Source organism: Sceloporus occidentalis, unplaced genomic scaffold (assembly GCF_023333645.1).
Source record: "Sceloporus occidentalis isolate IW3139 unplaced genomic scaffold, rSceOcc1.0.p SCAF_19, whole genome shotgun sequence".
In the NCBI taxonomy this organism is placed as follows: Eukaryota; Metazoa; Chordata; class Lepidosauria; order Squamata; family Phrynosomatidae; genus Sceloporus; species Sceloporus occidentalis.
In genome coordinates, this window is record NW_028316999.1 from 13,566,991 (window position 1) to 13,585,438 (window position 18,448).

The 18,448-nt window shown below is 40.4% G+C and overlaps 1 protein-coding gene across 1 annotated transcript in view; it reads right to left on the reverse strand.

Annotated features, from left to right (window-relative positions):
* Positions 1–18,448, reverse strand: part of LOC149302468 (E3 ubiquitin-protein ligase E3D-like) — a 61,370-nt gene extending 42,922 nt beyond the window's left edge. The window contains exons 1-3 of the mRNA XM_089482555.1: positions 18,387–18,448; positions 15,292–15,488; positions 7,165–7,255 (exon numbers count right to left, since the gene is read on the reverse strand). Of these exons, the coding sequence (XP_089338681.1) occupies positions 7,165–7,255; positions 15,292–15,488; positions 18,387–18,448 (350 nt within the window). The remainder of the gene's footprint in view (positions 1–7,164; positions 7,256–15,291; positions 15,489–18,386) is intronic.

Here is an 18,448-nt window from a genome sequence, read left to right on the forward strand (position 1 = left end):
ACCAGTACCTAGATTTGGTATACGTTTACTAATAAATATCATAAATATGGTTAAATTCACTAAAAGTTGGGGGCAGTGGAGTTGGCAGTTGTGACGAGTACTCACCAGGGAAGGCTGGCAAGCATTTAGCCCTGGATGCCCAGTTATAATAATATAATAATATAATAACAACAGGTTCAATGTGTATAAACCAGTCCTGTCTAGAGCACATGTACAGAAAGGGAATGCATAGAAAGCCAGTTGGGTGGACAAAATGATCCAGTCAGGATTTATATGCTGGCTTAAGTCCTTGTTACTGTAGGCAGCCTGGTAGATAAATGTAATTTTGCAAATAAAACACAAATAAAGCTTTAGATAGTGGCCAAATTTGTTTAAATCGGAGCAGGCCAAAATACAACTGTGCCCTTGCCAGCCATCCCCTTGTAGGAAAGTTGGATGAAATATCCAGCTCACATTGTTCACTACTGAAAACACATTTAATTGGTGCACGTGTTCTGATGATTTGTATTTCCTGTTGTGCTGCTTTTTTATTTGGGGGAATATCTATGAAATTAAAATGTATTTCCATATACTGAATGATCTATATTCTGGAGTACAAACAGCCACCTCGGCACCCACTATTCTATTCTAGTTCCAGAGAAAGTTAGCAAACATTTTTTGTATGGTCATCGTAAATATATACAAAACAGGGAAGCGTCCAAACCTAAAAAGAATACCCATTCAGATTCCTGAGTTGCTGCTACAATAAAAATTACCAATAAGTACACAAAAAAAAAAGAATTCAGTGCATATCCAGTGAATACCATTAAAAAAACAACTAAGGAGTAAATATTGGGGATTCCAGCCAATATACGGCCATATATTGCTTAGCCCACTACTATGTCAAAAGACCCCTTTGACCAGCACATCTCTCTTCATTTAACAAAAATGCTTTGAGCTCCATGAGACAGTTCTGTATCATACCTTAATAAACTGTCTACAAGAGACTCTGTATTAACAATGACTGAATGAATCTGCTAATTGAGTACAAGGACAAAGGAAAACTTTACACCTCCGCATTTGGTAAACTGTTTTCTTATCAAATCATTCTGGAAAGGGGCATTTAGAGAGAATTGGATGATGATTCCAACATTGCGTCGTGCCATACACATTAGTGACACAGTATTACAATAGAGTTCTACCAATTTATTTGGTAAGTACTACAAACACCCTATTACCAGCACACTTGAAGTGTAATCACCTTCCCATTAGCAATTGGGTGACTTAAGTCTGTTAAATCTGTTGACATAGAGAGTTTAAATAGTCACTCGAATGGTTAAGGAACAGTGTCATCATTGAAATGTTTCAGTTGTGATGGGGAATAATAAAGCCTATTACTGTGAAGATAGAAATTATATTTAGGGGTGGTGGAGGACACTATTTAGTTGATGGCAAATCAGGAGGGAGACGTGTATGGGTAAAAGATAGTTAGTGTATAGTAGGGCTGCAACAACTAATCGATAAAATTGATAATCGATAATGAAAATCGTTGCCAATGAATTTCATTAACGCAGGGGCGTCCAAGTTTTTTCTGCAGTGGGCCACTTCATCAGAATTGTATACGTGCGAGGGCCGCACTCATTTTTCTCTGTGAGAAAATATGGCCTTTGATAAAATATGCAGATTAAAATAAAGTAAATAACACAAAACCTTTACTTTTCCTCTCACTGATTTCTGGGCCTAGAACGTTTTGTGACTACAAATTCAGGATTCAGGATAATTAAAAATAAAATAGTTCTATTTATTCTAGGGATCCACCAAAATGAAAATTCTAGACCAAAACATTCACGGTTCACTTAGCCAAAACCGAAACAAACCCCCACCTTTAAAAATAATAAAAAAAACCTCACATTTTTAATAAAAGTAGGTAAGACACCACAATTGGACAAAAAAAATTAGCAGTATGACTTGGCATGATAGGAGTGTGATTGCTAACAGCAATCACACTCCTATCATACCCAGGTAACCAGTAAATGCTGGTACCTAGGCATGATGGGACTGTGCTTGCTGTGATTGCTGTTGCATGCCAAGTCAGCCAGTACATGCTGGTACAGGGTGGCTGTAAGTGATGTGCAGACCCCATACTGCTGGCAGCATCAATACACAAGGGGGGCAGCTAGATAGGCTTCAGCATGTACTGGCTGACTTGGCATGATAGGAGTGTGATTGCTAACAGCAATCACAGTCCCATCATGCCTAGGTTCCAGCACTAACACATCCATGCTATCACACACACTCATTCACTCACAGATTCATTCCCTCAATCACGCATACTCATTCAAACACCCACCCCCTTACCTGCACTGCAGCTCCTCGATGCTGCTCACAGACTTCAACAGGGGGCGCGGCCTCCCTCTGCGTTCTCTGGTACTGCACTGGCTGCCGATCTTACGCAGGCCGCACCTCAAGGTCTCGCGGGCCGCATTTGGCCCCCGGGTCGCATGTTGGACGCCCCTGCATTAACGATTAGTTGAATCGATTTGATCGGATATAAGATGAGGGTATTTTCAGAGGAAATGCTCTGAAAAATACCCCCCGTCTTATAACCCGACGTCAAATAGAGGTTGGATAATAACACTAAGATCCGGATCCCCCGCAGGGGGCCCGGATCATTCTCTCCGACACCCGGCGGGGCTTCTATGATGGAGCCCCAGCGTGACGTGACCTTCCGGTGCTCCACCATTGAAGCCCCGGCAGAAGTATCGGCCAGCAGCGGCGGAAGTTGTCTGCGCGCCTTGAGCATTGTTCACTGGCTGCAAGAGAGGAGGATCCCCCGCAGCGCTGCAGGGAACCCGGATCATTCTCTTTGGCAGCCGGTGTACGTCTGTGCGATGCGTCCAGACATCCTTTGCTACTGCCGGCACTTCTATGATGGAGCACCAGCGTCACATGACCTTCCGGTGCTTAGTCATAGAAGCTCCTGCGAAAGTGCAGGCCAGCAGCAGAGGTTGTCTACACGCATCGCACAGACATTCACCGGCTGCCCCCACTAGACACCAAGGAGTCTGGAGCCTGGGGGGTAAGTCTGGGGGGGCCATATCAAGGGCATAGTGGTATATAGGGGGTTATAAGGCATACCAGGGGGGCAGATTGGCATATAGAGGGTTATAAGGCATATCAGGGGGGCACAGTGGTATATTTGGGGGGCAGAGGGGCATATCTGGGGTATAAGGCATATCAGAGGGCACTATGGCATATCTGGGGGTATAAGGCATATCTGGGGAGGGCAGAATAGCATATCAGGGGGGCTACAAGGCATTTAGGGTATATAAGGCATATATGGGGAGGGTGGAAGGGCATATCTGGGAGTATAAGGCATACAGGGGAGGCAGTGTGGCTAGCCTGGGCTCAAATGTCCATAACTGGCCTGGGGGGGGCAGGTTGGGAAATAAAAACAAGACATGCATTTTTCTCAAAGTTTTTTATTCTGCTGTTTGTTTTTAACAAAGGATCACAGGTCGCCAGCTGACACCAAGGAATAGAGAGGATGCATCCATTGTAAAATGTATCAAAATGTTTTCAAGTCCATAGAGCATAAGATCAAAACGAGGGGTACATAGACAGGCACAGAATGGAGACACAGGCTAGACACAGGCTGCTTATGATTAAGCACTTCCTCGTGCGAAATTTATGAGAAAATAAAGTTTGTATTAAGCTATTCCAAATAACACATAAAAACCTTGCATATCATGCAGAGATGTAAACATAGTAAGGTACTTTTGAAGGTCATTGTACAATGTTTAGTGGGGCATTATTCTTCACCGCAAGAAGCTGTTTTGTTGTCAGGGAATAAACGTGCATTATATGGCTTCACAATACAAGACCTGAAACAGGTATTTCCCGACGTGAAACGCAACACCTACTGGCGGGACCTAGACTGATAATCATTACAAAGGTTTCTCAGTGAACCAGTGACTGAAGCGGATACACCAGTAGAAAAGCAAATGGATTGTACTATACAGAGTAAGTCAATAGATATTATTTATGCAAACACACAGACGCCACAATACATTAAGCACCTGGACAAATATCATTGTGACAACAAGACCTTACCATACAAATAAATTTAGATAGCTTACATCCTGCCAGGCATCTACATAAAAGAAACAGATCATAAATAGGTTGCACAAACTGCAACGGGGATCAATAAAATGGAACAAAAAACACAAATAATAAACAGTGCAAGCAAAGTTAGCCCAAATGCATTGAATTAGTATCATGAGAAGTGAGGCAAGCCAGACACACAAGTCAATGTACTCTTCACACATTGTATGAGCTGACTGCTATTCCTCAACTTGTCTGACAGGATCTACAAAGATGGACATTTCTCGGCTGCCTGCTAATGATATACACAAGTCTTTCTCGCTGAGCTCTTAATAAACCACAATGTAAAATGGCACTTGTCAAAATGTAAATTGACATGGCCAGAACACTATGGCTCCTCAGCCCAGTGATCCAATGATTCATCTGCGTCAATCATCCATAGGCCTTAAGAATGTGATAAATAGTGTCATATATATATAAAATATGCATATATACATGCATACATTAGTTCTACCTTTATTCATTTTAGCTGGTTCAAGCAGCCAATCAGTGGCAGGAAAGTGCTTTTTACGCGCACATGGGGTCAAAAACCAAATTTGTCAACCATTACACTAAAGGTTATATGATGGCTGGAATGTACCACTAAATCAATACTGACCATAAGGTATGGAAGTCTGAATGAAAACACCTATGCATTCAAGCTGGGTTTCCCACTATCCTATACCAGTATGAAGAACTGGTGATCAGGTATCATTAAATCAGCGCATACGTGAGTCAGCTTCAGACTCTGTGACCCTGGAAATGTGTCCCTTCACCTTGAAACTGATGTAAAAAAAAACCAAAAACAAAAAAAAACCTGAGATTCTCCGGCCCTGAGAGTGTGGCTACATAACCTTAACCCTTATGAGCTCAATCCATCGCCTACTGTATATATTTACCAGTTTATTCATGCCTTAAAAACGTTCCTTGAAGATATTGTTCAATCTGCATGCATTTGCACAAGTCGATAAAACATCATGGAGATTGTTATTACTGATTGGTAAAGCCCAGGGCCTTTTCAGAAATAATTCTCAAGTCAATATTGCTAACTACTATATACAGTATCTCACAAAAGCGAGTACACCCCTCACATTTTTGTAAATATTTTATTATATCTTTTCATGTGACAACGCTGAAGAAATGACCCTCTGCTACAATGTAAAGTAGTGAGTGTACAGCCTGTATAACAGTGGTAATTTGCTGTTCCATTAAAAATAACTCAACACACAGCCATTAATGTCTAAACCTTGGCAACAAAAGTCAGTACACCCCAAGTGGAAATGTCCAAATTGGGCCCAATTAGCCATCTCCCCTCCCCGGTGTCATGTGACTCGTTAGTGTTACCAAGTCTCAGGTGTGAATGGGGAGCAGGTGTGTTAAATGTGGTGTTATCGCTCTCACACTCTCTCATACTGGTCACTGGAAGTTCAACATGGCACCTCATTGCAAAGAACTCTCTGGGGATCTGGGAAAAAAAAGAATTATTGCTCTACATATTGTAGGGGTTGTACTTTGCTGGATGCATTGAAATAGTTGATACTGCACTAGCTATAATTGAGCCAATATAGCTAGTGGGATTTATCCAAGCGTTCATGTACCAATTTCTATTTTTAGCTCTTTGTAATAAAAGTTCTCAGCTAATGTAGTACAAATTCTAGGTGTTCTATTTTTGTTCCCAACTTACACATCATTCTTCTGCAGACACACAAGCCCAGCACCAATGAAAGATATCTCTCTATGGTCCCGACATTCTGCTCAAGCATGGGTCAGCAGATGTTCCTGTAAACAGTTCCACTACAGCATATGAAAAATTGAAGAGAAACCAGAGGTAAAAGGAATTTCCTGGGTGGAGAGGTATTTTAAAAAATTTAAAAAATGAAAGAGATGTTGGTAAGAGGAAATAGATGCTATCTTGAGGAGATGATTAAGGCCAGGCCAGCTTGCCAAAAGGATTTTAGTAGTCAACATTAAGACCAACCTGTCTGCTCTCAGCAGATAGGACTGGTCAGAAAAAGAAAGCAGCAGGTAATCTGAAAAGTATGCATGAATATTTAAGGATGTTATTAAGAAAAAATGTAATGATAAAAAGTGCTTTTCATTGAACACACTAAAATTGTAATTAAATGGTTATTCGGTTACGTCAAAAACTTAATGAAGCCCCTACATACAATAAGTATTTTTCCTGCGCACAGCGTAATATTTTACCTTTGTTATTCATGCAACTGTTTTGTCTCTCATTTCTCTATGGGTTTGACTTAATGCAATGGTAACAGAGTGTTCTCATCGCCACATTAGCCATGCACATCATCTGTCAGTATGGGACAGTTACTTGAAACAGCCCCTAAATCAAAACAATGCCTCTGGTGTTATAAAGGAAGGCAGACTGTTACAGCAATGGAGGGATGATTCAATTACTCCCATGCTGGCCATAAATCAACGCATCTTGAACCAGTTTTGTAAACTGGATTACATGTAAATTATCAACTGAAGAAGCAGTACTGACAATGACAAACAGGTCTGCAAAATGTTCTCCTCTGGACCATACCAGCTGTGCAATCCCGGAAAACCCATTTTCCGTACCGCTCCATACTCATCGACACGCAACACCATCTGTCAAGACTTTTAAAAAAGTATGGCGCCACAACAATGCCACAATTGAGAGATATATTTCTAGCGCAAAAAGATAACAGATGATATAAAATGTACCAATGCTAAATATCAAGGAGAATTCCGGTAATACTGTTGGACAATTAAAAGTAATCCCTTTCAGTGTTAAGTGTGTTGGTTACCCCCAGCACTATTGGGCTCAATGTTGCTCTGTACTGGCACTAACAAGGTTGCTACGGGATAACTTAGCTCAGGTCATACAGACTTCTTTTCAGTAGGTGTTGAGCAGATATGACATCTGTGGCCCTAGCCACAGAAGGCATCATGGTAAATAACTCATTTGCCATATATAACTGTTGTACATTTTTATCAGAAAAACATGTTGCAGAAATTACATGTATTGCAAGAAATAAAACAAGCTTTTGAAAGTCTTACTGGTCTCGAATTATGGGCTCGCCACATGCCTGGCACTCAAATGTATAACTCCTCTGAATCCCCAGGATTTCTTTCAGGGATGGAGAAGTTTCTGTAAAACAAACATTAGCAAAATCAATATAGAGAATAGTTGTGTTTGTTCTATAGAACTGTAAATTTGCTGTCCCCTCAAATTAACTCAACACACAGCCATTAATGTCTAAACCTTGGCAACAAAAGTGAGTACACCCCTAAGTGGAAATGTCCAAATTGGGCCCAAAGTGTCAATATTTTGTGTGGCCACCATTATTTACCACCACTGCCTTAACCCTCTTGGGCAGCCAGAGCTTCAGAGGTTGCCACTGGAGTCCTCTTCCACTCCTCCTCTACATACACATATCTATAAATAAATTGATACATAACAGTAGATCCCCCACGCACCAATTAGCTTCATGTCAATGTAGAGATGTCATTTTTAGATAAGATAAAAAGTACCAGTGTATTAGGAACTTGGTACGAGGATAACATTTAAGATGTTCCAGGGCTGAGAAACAAATAAATGCTGCTAATCACTGAAGATGCTGAGGCTACCGAGTTCTAAATTACGGAGGCAGGCTCCGACTTAATGAAACTGTATTAAAAAAAAAAGGACAAGAGCAGCGGAATTTGGGGAAGGATGCAGGGAACTGTACGTGTTTGGATTTTGGAATGTATGAACACTTGTCCTGTTCTAATTCTGTCACATATTGCCGGCCCTCTTCCTGAGGGGTGAGCCGGAACAGAGCCAAAAAACTTTTAAGCAGTGTTCGAACGTTCTTTTCAAGTAGAAAAAGGGCCAAAAGGGATTTATATTATTTTCAGCTAAGATATTGTCTGATGCACTTGTTCAATAGCACCTTTCTCTCGGTGATGCCCATTAGCAGAACTGCAGGTTGGTAAAATGATTGATTTTCCTTGTGCGGTTGAAACGGGACACATTAAGAAGCGTTAAAGACTACAGGAGCACATGGGAATATTAACAGGAAAACACTGCCCTCTACTGATCTCATATGAGTACACAACATAAATGTTAGCCTGGTTTTTGCTACAAAATATTAATTCAGTACATTAAAACAAAATGCCTAGGTGACCCATTCTACAATAACTGTACCAATTGCAACAGACAATACAATATTTCAATGCACACATGTACACACACTATCACTTTTTTGCACAACTGCCTGTGATATTATCACACAAGTTCTTTAGCACACGTTGTCTTACTTTTATATTCCATTATAACACAGGGTATAAATTGTCTGTATTTTCCTCGGGTTTCTGAATATATCACATGGAACTTTCAGATTCATTTTACAAAGAAACATCAACCAGGCCTAGAAATATTTTCTGGAAGTAGGGACACAACTAACAAGTCCTTACCAGAAACTACTTAACATTAAAATACAAAACTATTTCAGACTAAAAGATAATGAGAAGTACTGATCTCTCGAAAACGACATTTGAGTTAAAAAAATAAAAGTTAGAAGTGACTAATTTAGTCTCCTCACACGAAGACCACCTATAAAAGTTAACTGTACTGGCCAACTGATAAAAGTGGGAGTGATTTCTGCACAAGGGGGTACAATCAGAGACCCCATTCACAGTATCCACCGTACCAGTGATGGACTTGGCTGGTGGTAAGTAGTTCACGCGCATTAGGATGTCTTTGGCCGACACTGGTAGTTTCCATCACAGACGTATGATACATTAATGGGAAGAAGTAAAGCAGTGAGTGTTTTCTTATTTTAAAGCATTTTTATTTTTTTATTTTAATGTTCCATACAGCCCTCTTTCTTGCCTACAAATATTTAAGGTGTTCCCTGATTCCACACGTTTTCAGCATATCTCTAGTACTTAACTATAGCCCGACCCATACATGTTTGTTGGTGCTATATATATATATATATATATATATATATATATATATATATATATATATATATATATATATATATAGCTAGTAGGTAATCCATTTGCAACCTTCAAGGTACAAATTAAATCTGGAACAAAGGATTCCTCGGAACTGTTGTCTTAATTACATTAAAGACCGGCTGACTGCTATTATCATAGTCCCAAATAAACAAGTTAATTATTCCTACTATTTTGGGGTATAATTTCCTTTAATGACGAAAAAGGATTATCCATTCCCACTGCGCAGAGAGCATTTCTAAACTAATCTTTATGTAACGCGCAGTATAAAAATAACTGATGCAGACAGCGTTACATAATGAGGAAAAGTAACATTTTAACAGAACATGTCCGACTCACAGGTTTCAGTTCACATGACAAATGTCACCAAAACGCAAACTTAATATATTTACTGACTTTTAAATAAAGATACTATATACTAAATACTGTAGTCTAAAGCAAACATATACCGTATTTCCCCATGTATAAGACACACCTTTCTTTGAAAAATTTGGGGTGTCAAAACAGTCTTATACAGTGGTTGTAGATTTTTATTTTTTTTGCTTACCTCTGTGTTGCTCAGCAGCGTCTCTTGTTCTGTGGAGGAGACACAGGAATCCAGTGGAGTCACGTGAATGTACATCACATGACTCCGCTCCGTTCCTGCTCCCCTGGGCGGGTCAAGAGAAGTTTACTCAAAGTTCGAGCAACGCAGAGGGAAACAAAGTCTGCGAGCGGCACCAGAAGATCTGCAGTTCAGGTAAGAGTGGGGGAGGGTATATGAGTCTGCGTGAATGAGGGAATGAATGAATACGTGTGTGTGATAGCATGGATGTGTAAGTAGGGGGGCATGGCACAGGGAGGCTGAAAGTGATGTGCATGTGTTGGCTGCTTGTGCATGATAGGAGTGTGATATATTAAATATACATGATTGCTAACAGCAATAACACTCCTATCATGCCCAGATTCCAGCACAGCTAAGTTAAGGTGCGTCTTGTACATGGAGAAATACGGTACATACGTATACCTATAATAAATCTTGAATCTAAGACATAACAAAGGAACGAATAAGGTCTGAGTCTTTACATCAGGAAAAATTTGGCAGACTAGATGGGTCGAATGGTTGAAGCCGCTATTTAGAATATTTGCTGAAGCAATTGACCATCTATAAATGGCAACTGTGCGGTTACGTCAGCCAGTCAGAAGAAGTTAGCCAATGGTTTCCATAGTGATGGCTCACATTGAAGACTTTGGTGTTACAAGGTATTTCTTTATAAATGTGGACCACAGCGCTATCTTGCGATATGTTGAAAGCAACTGGTCCAAAAATAAGCAGCTGTTGGATGGTGGGATAATACAAAATGGACTCAAGAACTGAGAAGTGGTAAAGCGTGAACCTTATACAAATGTTATAGTTTTGTATGATCTCCATTAGAAAAGCATGTAGTGGCATATAGGAGCCACTTATTTGCAAAACAGGTTATTCTTTTAATATTAATCTCGCAACGGCACTAAATATTTGTTGTGGGAACAGCAATACCTAGCTTCTGTCTATAATACACATAGGAGTGCTTAGTTAACTCACTAAAGGTCATGCAATGTTTTAGGAAAATATTTAACACTCTGCTTTCCTAACATTAATTCAAAAAGCACCATTAGGAAAGTGCAAGAATGAGCTATGTGACTGATCTTTCAATGCCCTTGTACTGCTATTAATAATGTGTGAAAGAACCACATGAAGTAGGCAACTAATTAAAGATATTATTATTGATGGCTGGAGCGCACTGTTCTTCCCTGGGCACCTTATCATAGCCAGAGTCATACATTTGGATGTCTATGGAGCCTTGTGAGATAAATAGGAGAAGAACAGTGTTCAATTCTATGTGAAATTGACTGATCGCACACACAAAAAAGATGAGGGCTTATATAAAGGATTGCTAATGTCTTCTATACTAACCATATTAATATCTATTGCAGCAAAACTCACTAGAAATCGTTCTAAATATACATACATTTACAGGCTACTTATATAAACAGTAGAGGACAAAGTCATACAGACATAAAGGGACAGTCTCAACCAACGATGAGCGTCTAATAAAGTATGTGGTAAGTATTTTAATATGCATTATTTTTGCTGAAATCGTTGTAGTCTCCTCCACTTTGGCACCAGAACACCTGGAAATATTACGCAAGCCATTACTGTAGCTAGCTGAAGGCGAGCACCTCGCACCCACCCCCAGCGCATCTCCAGCTGATTTTTAACAGAATATCTTCATAGGTGTGCAGAAGCCTGTTATCAGCAACCATCACTCTGTTCCAGTGGCACATTGTGTTCACTAATCCAAGTTTAAAAGTCTAATTGATCATTAGAAAATAATTTTGCAATTATGTTAGCACAGCTAGAAATGTCCCAGCTAAGTGACCCCAAACGTTTGAGCAGTAGTGTATCTAAACTCTTTGAAATTACTTTTGTAACTCTTTCCACCTTTATGGTAGGTTTTCTGAGATTTATTTTTTGCAAAGCATGGTTCACACAAGCAGATGCTTCTTGAAAAAAGCAAACTAAATATTTGAGTGTCAAAATAACCCTAAAAGACAACTTAAATCCAGTTTCATTGATTTGGCTATAGATTTGCTAACTCCTGACTCCAATTAGATTTTGTTTACGTCATTAGCCTAAGGGTTCACACTGTGAACAATGTATTCAATATGGGTAAGAACAATACAATTACTGTACTGTACGTGTTAATTATTAGGTATTTACCAAAATATCGGTGGCCGAAACATATCGACAAAATGCCAAAATACAAAATCCAGGAGGAGGGCTGGGCGGCAATTGCTGCTTACCTGTCAGTGCGAGCAACGCAGAGGGAAGCGGAGGCCCCTGCAAGGGGGTGGGGAAGAGTGTATGAACAAGTATGTATGATTAAGGGAATGAATGAGTATCTGTGAATGAGGGAATAAATAAGTATATAAATGAGTGAATGAATGTTTGTGAATAAGTAAATTAATTAATATGTGTGTCATAACATGGATGTGTAAGGGGGGAATGGCACAGGAGGCTGTAAGTGATGTGCAGACACCATGCTGAAGGGCAGCATTTTATCTGTGCTGGCAGCATCAATACACAAGGGGGCAGCTAACCAGGTTTCAACATTTATTGACTGCTCGTGCATGATAGGAGTCTCATTGCTATGTTAAATATATGATAACTAACAGCAATCACACTCCTATCATGCCCAGGCATACCCAGATTCCAGTATGAACTGGCTGACTTGACATGATAGGAGTGTGATTGCTAACAGCAATCACACTTCTATGATGCCCAGGATCCAGCATGTACTGGCTGCCTGTGCATGATAGGAGTGTTATTGCTGTTAGTAATCATATATATTTAATATAGCAATGACACTCCTATCATGCACAAGCAGCCACAGTAGCAAAAGCAAGCAGAAACTACACTTTTCTCATGTACATTGGTAATACTTACATTTTAGTTTTTTTTACTTTTTCCTGCTCTGCTCCGGTGTGATGACCCTGTTGTTGCCGCGAGGAACATCTTCTGTGGGCCGGCCCCCTCGAACGTCACGTGCTCAAAGCTGCACAACGGCTGCTTTGAACTTCCCAGCCGGGCAGACGCTTTGAATGTGGTTTGCCGGCCCATGGACCGGCAGACCACCGCGTGAGTGAGCAGGACCGGCTAGTCCGCACGTTGGATGCCCCTGACTTATTGGGTACACAAAGCAGGGTTCCAAGGTGTGCATGCTGACTGGTGCTGGAAGTGATTTTGGGGACAACAGGAGAATGGTGCACAAAGCAAGGTCCATAAAGACAAGGTTGGATGAGTATGGCGTGGAAGAATTTGACTTGCCCACACAGAGCCCTGACCTCAACCCCATCAAACACCTTTGGCGTGACCCGGAACAGAGTGCAAGCCAGGCCTTCTCAATCAACATTAGTAACTGACCTCACAAACGCTCTACTGGATGAATAAACAAATATTCCCACAGAAACACTCCAAAATCTTGTGGAAAGCCTTCCCATAAGAGTGGAAGCTGTTATTATTATTATCTTTTATTTATATAATGCCAACAATTTACGCAACGCTTAATACAATACATATATTCAAGGGGTATGACAAGACGAGAGTTGACAGACTAAGACAAACCGATACATTAGGTGGAGAGAGCCCTCCTCGCAAGCTTACAATCTTGAGATATAGCTGCAAAGGGGGGACCAACCCCATATAAATATTATATGTTCTCTTACTCATATATTGTTTTATACTCTTTGAATAAAAAAATAAAAAATTTACTACCTAGACACATAGTACTATGAAATGCAATATACGCAGGGGTGAGTGTCTTATCACAAAGGAATGGGAAAAGGCAGTAGCGTACCTAGCGGGGGCGGTCCGCACCGGGTGCCGCTCATCAGGGGGGTGCCAACTTGCCGGCACCCGGCACCCCTCCAGAGACGGACAGTAATATCCGCCGCTGGAGGAGCAGGCTCGCAAGGGAGCGGTATCGGAGGTCTTTAACAGACCTCCGGCTCCCTTGAGTGATTTTAAGCCGGGTTCAACCCTTGAACCCGGCTTAAAATCACTCAAGGGAGCCGGAGGTCGGTTAAAGACCTCCGATACCGCTCCCTTGCGATCCGCGCCGCAACAGACAGAAGAACTGAAGAAGAGGAGCGAAGAGGAGGAAAAGAAGCTGTAAGGAGAAAAGAGGAAAGGTAGGAAAGCATTCAGTGAGTGAGAGTGGATTGGTGTGTGTCTGGATTGGTGTGTGTGTGCAGATTGGTATGTGTGCGGATTGGTAAGTGTGCGAGAGTGATGGGTGTTATGCTGTACCATTTCCAATGTATTTTTCATTATATAATTATGCTCTAGTACATCATAACTCCCATCACTCTATACTGTTCCATACAGTGGCAAAGCTGGGAGACAGAGGCCTTGCACCCCCACCGCAGGACTCCTGAAAGGTAAGTGAACTTCAAAGGGGGAGAGGGTAGATAGTTAGGAGGGGGTAGATAGGGAGAAGGGAGCGAGACAGGGGGATAGGGGGTAGATAGGGAGAAGGGAGTGAGAAGGGGTAGGTAGGACAATCATACTCCTATCATGCCAAGTCTGCGAGTACATCCTGGAATCTGGGTATGCCTGGGCATGATAAGAATGTGATTGCTGTTAATCATATATATATATATATATATATATTGTTATTTCATTGTTTTAATTTTTTTTTTTTATGGTGTGTGGGGGGGTCATATTCGGTTTCGGCCAGGTAAATGCTGCATTTTCGGTTTCAGTCCAGAATTCGTTTCGGTGCATCCCTACTACTAATGAAGTGGTAGGCCTACACCACATCAATGTTTGGCTTAGTATATAGTGATAGGAGTTATGCTGCACTATTGTCAATGTCTGCCTCAGTATATAGTGGTAGGTGTTATGCTGTACAACCGTCAATGTCTACCTCAGTATATAGTGATAGGTGTTATGCTGTACCACCGTCAATTTCTGCCTCAGTATATAGTGATAAGTGTTATGCTGTACCACCGTCAATGTCTGCCTCAGTATATAATGATAACAGTAAGTGTTATGCTGTACCACCTTCAGTGTCTGCGCCGGTATATAACGGTAGAAGCTATGCAGTTTTAAAGTGTGTGTGTGGGGGGGGTGCCACATACAGGATCCGCCCCAGGTGCCAAATACTCTAGGTACGCCCCTGGGAAAAGGTATAAAGATTGATATAAATGCCATTTATCTGTATTACTAATCCAACGACAAACTGGAAAGCTTTTTGGGTTCAATAAGGATTTTGCCTTATTTTTAGTTGCAAGCTTGAATGTGTAATAGGCTAAACATAATGCAGGGGTGGATAACTTTGGTATGGATCTAGGAGCCAGCTAAAAATGTTAGGAGCCAGCTTTTTCTTCTTCACATAGGGTTGGATAGCTTTTTCCTATTATATATATGAAATAATTTAAACACTGCATTTTATGTTTACTTGGGTTATCTTGTTTTATATTAAAGTTAGTTTGATGACCTAAAATACTTATGTGTGACAAATATGCAAAAATAGAAGAAAACAGGAAGAGTCAAATACATTTTCACAGCAATGAGGAAATAGCTGTATTCTATATGCAAACATAAATCACATCTATATCATGATCCTACACAACATTCATGATAGCCGCTGTTACCTGTATCCCAGGAAGCGTGTACTTGCAGCCGAATATGAAGTCCTTCACCTGCAACATTCTGTAAGTATCGGCAGGAGGAAGGGACCAGCCTAATCTCTGGAGGAAGACTGAGTGTCTCACAGCCATCAGGAGTCTCTATTTGTAAAGATGATGGGCACACTGAAACATCAACAGGAAAGTCTTTGTCTTCAAAGCCGCTAAAAGACAAATTCAATATTATAATGACATATCTACAAGAATAGCACCCTTGCTGTGTATGTATGTATATATATATATATATATATATATATATATATAGTATCTCACAAGAGTACACCCCTCACATTTTTGTAAATATTGTATTATATCTTTTCATGTGACAATGCTGAAGAAATGACCCTCTGCTACAATGTAAAGTAGTGAGTGTACATCCTGTATAACAGTGTAAATTTGCTGTTCCCTTAAAAATAACTCAACACACAGCCATTAATGTCTAAACCTATACAGGCTGCACACTCACTACTTTACATTGTAGCAGAGGGTCATTTATTCAGTGTTGTGATGTGAAAAGATATAATAAAATATTTACAAAAATGTGAGGGGGGTACTCACTTTTGTGAGATACTGTATATATAGACACAGTCGTGTGAAAAAGAAAGTACACTTCTTGAATTCTACAGTTTTATATATCAAGAAGTAATAACAATCATCTGTTCCTTAGCAGGTCAAAAAATTAGGTAACTACAACCTCAAATGAACAACAACAACACATGACATATTACACCATGTCATGATTTATTCAGCAAAAATAAAGCCAAAATGGAGAAACTATTTGTGAAAAACATTCCCCCTTCTGCTTCAATAGGAATAGCCAAGTATTAGACAGGTGCAGCCAATAAAATGCCCTTGATTAATTGATCATCACGAAGTGTGACCACCTCTATAAAAAAACGAAGCAGTTTCTGGTCTGGAGCATTTAGGTGCATGTTAATACAATGCCAAGAAGGAAACAAGTATGGTTTGTTTGGAAGGGTTGCCAGAAGAACTCTTCTCTCGAAAAAAAAACACGGCAGCCCGGCTTATGTTTGCAATGTCGCGTCTGAACAAACCACAAAATTTCAGGAACAATGTCCTTCCAACATACAAGACCAAAGTGGAGATGTTTGGCCATAACGCACAGTGCCACATTATCAACACAGCATGTCAACACAAACACCTCATACCAACTGTCAAGCAGGGTGGTGGAGGGGTGATGATTTGGGGTTGTTTTGCAGCCACAGGACCTGGGAATCTTGCAGTCATTTAGTTGACCATAAACTACTCAGTATACCAAATTATTCTAGGGTCAAATGTGAGGCCATCTGTCCAACAGCTAAAATTTGGCCACAACTGTGCCATACAACAGGACAATGATCCCAAGCACACCAGCAAATCTACAGCAATGTGTTGCAATGGTCCAGACCTCAACCCGACTGAAATACTAGGGCAGACCTTAAGAGAGTTGTGCATTAACAAGTGCCTGCAAACCTCAATGAACTGAAGCAACGTTGTGAGACTGATATAGTCATACAGAAAATAATTACTTCAAGTTATTGCTGCTAAAGGTGGTTCTACAAGCTATTGATTCATAAGGTGTACTTAGTTTTTCACACATGGCTTTTCCATTTTGGCTTTATTTTTGTTGAATAAACTGCGGTATAATACATCACGTGTTGTTGTTGTTTTATTTACCTAATGTTCAGACCTACTAAGGAACAGATTACTGTTATGTCTTGATATGTAAAACCATAGAAAACTTTTTTTCACATGACACACACACAAGATTGTAGATTGTAAACTCGTCTGAGCAGGGCCCTCCTCACCTGTCTCTGTAAGTCAATTTGTTATGTCCTGTCTACCCATTGTACAGCACAATGGAATTTGATGGCGCTATATAAAACAATAAATAATAATAGTTTCAAGAAAAAAACTATGACATTTGTATTTGCAACATAATTGCAAAGTGGTTTTCTAATGATAAATTAGCCTTTGAAACTTAAACTTGGATTAACTAACACAATGTGCCAAAGGGCCTCTGTATGCCTATGAAGATGTTCCATTGAAAATCATCAGTTTCCAGCTGAAATAGCCATTTACAACATTAACAATGTCTACACTGTATTTCTGATTCACTTGATGTTACATTAATGGACAAAAATAGCTTTTCTTTCAAATATAAAGGACATTTGTAATGACCCCAAGCTTTTGAACAGTAGTGTGCATATACACACACACACACACTAACATTTCATTAGGGGCCAAGAACAAATACACATCTCATGTTTATCTAGGTAAAGAACTTTATGATCAGTTAGTTTAAATGTGAGTAATTTTAAATAACCCTGAGACAGATTGTATTTTTGCAACCTGCATCCCTTGCACACCCAGCCATTCATTGGGAAGAGGTCCCCGAGTGTCCTGCACGCAGACTATGAAGTAGGGAATATTGTTTGCACGTGAGGGGTGTATTCGCTAAACTGGTGGTTTGACCATTTCAACAGTTTACTATGAAGCACTCTTCCCAGTTAGTTTCTCCTGTGAACACCAGCTCATCCAGTTATATTAAACCAGGACCAATGCCTCCTAGTAACATAATTGGTAAGGGGTAAAAAAAAAAATATATATATATATGGTGGCCCACATCATGTAATGCATTACAATGGAAACACATGAAAGATTAGGAGGCAATCTGGCATGGAACCTTTTAGTAATGATCTACTGAGTTGATTGTAGTAAAATATCCATTCTAAGGCTGTGCATCTAGCACATTATGGCTCGCTCCCCCGGCACTCAATGGGTTAATTTTATATTTTAACACATGACATGCTGGTTAACTCCATCTTCCGGTGAGCTGTCCAGCATGGTCCGGAACCCCCTCACGCCTTCGCTATGGCTCTGTTGTCTTATTGTAACTTGAAATGCGATAGTATTTTTGGGACCCACCCTCACCCCTCTCGTGATCGTTGGCACCTATGCCCCCGTGGGCACAACGTGTAGGTGTCACCAGCTTCATTCCTATACACGCTAGGAAGTCCCAAAAGAAATAGAGTGCATTCATTACAGGAGGCGCCATTTACCCCAATATCAGAACAGCATTCTGCATGGTTTTCCTGATCTCCAGACGCAGCGTGGGCCCCAT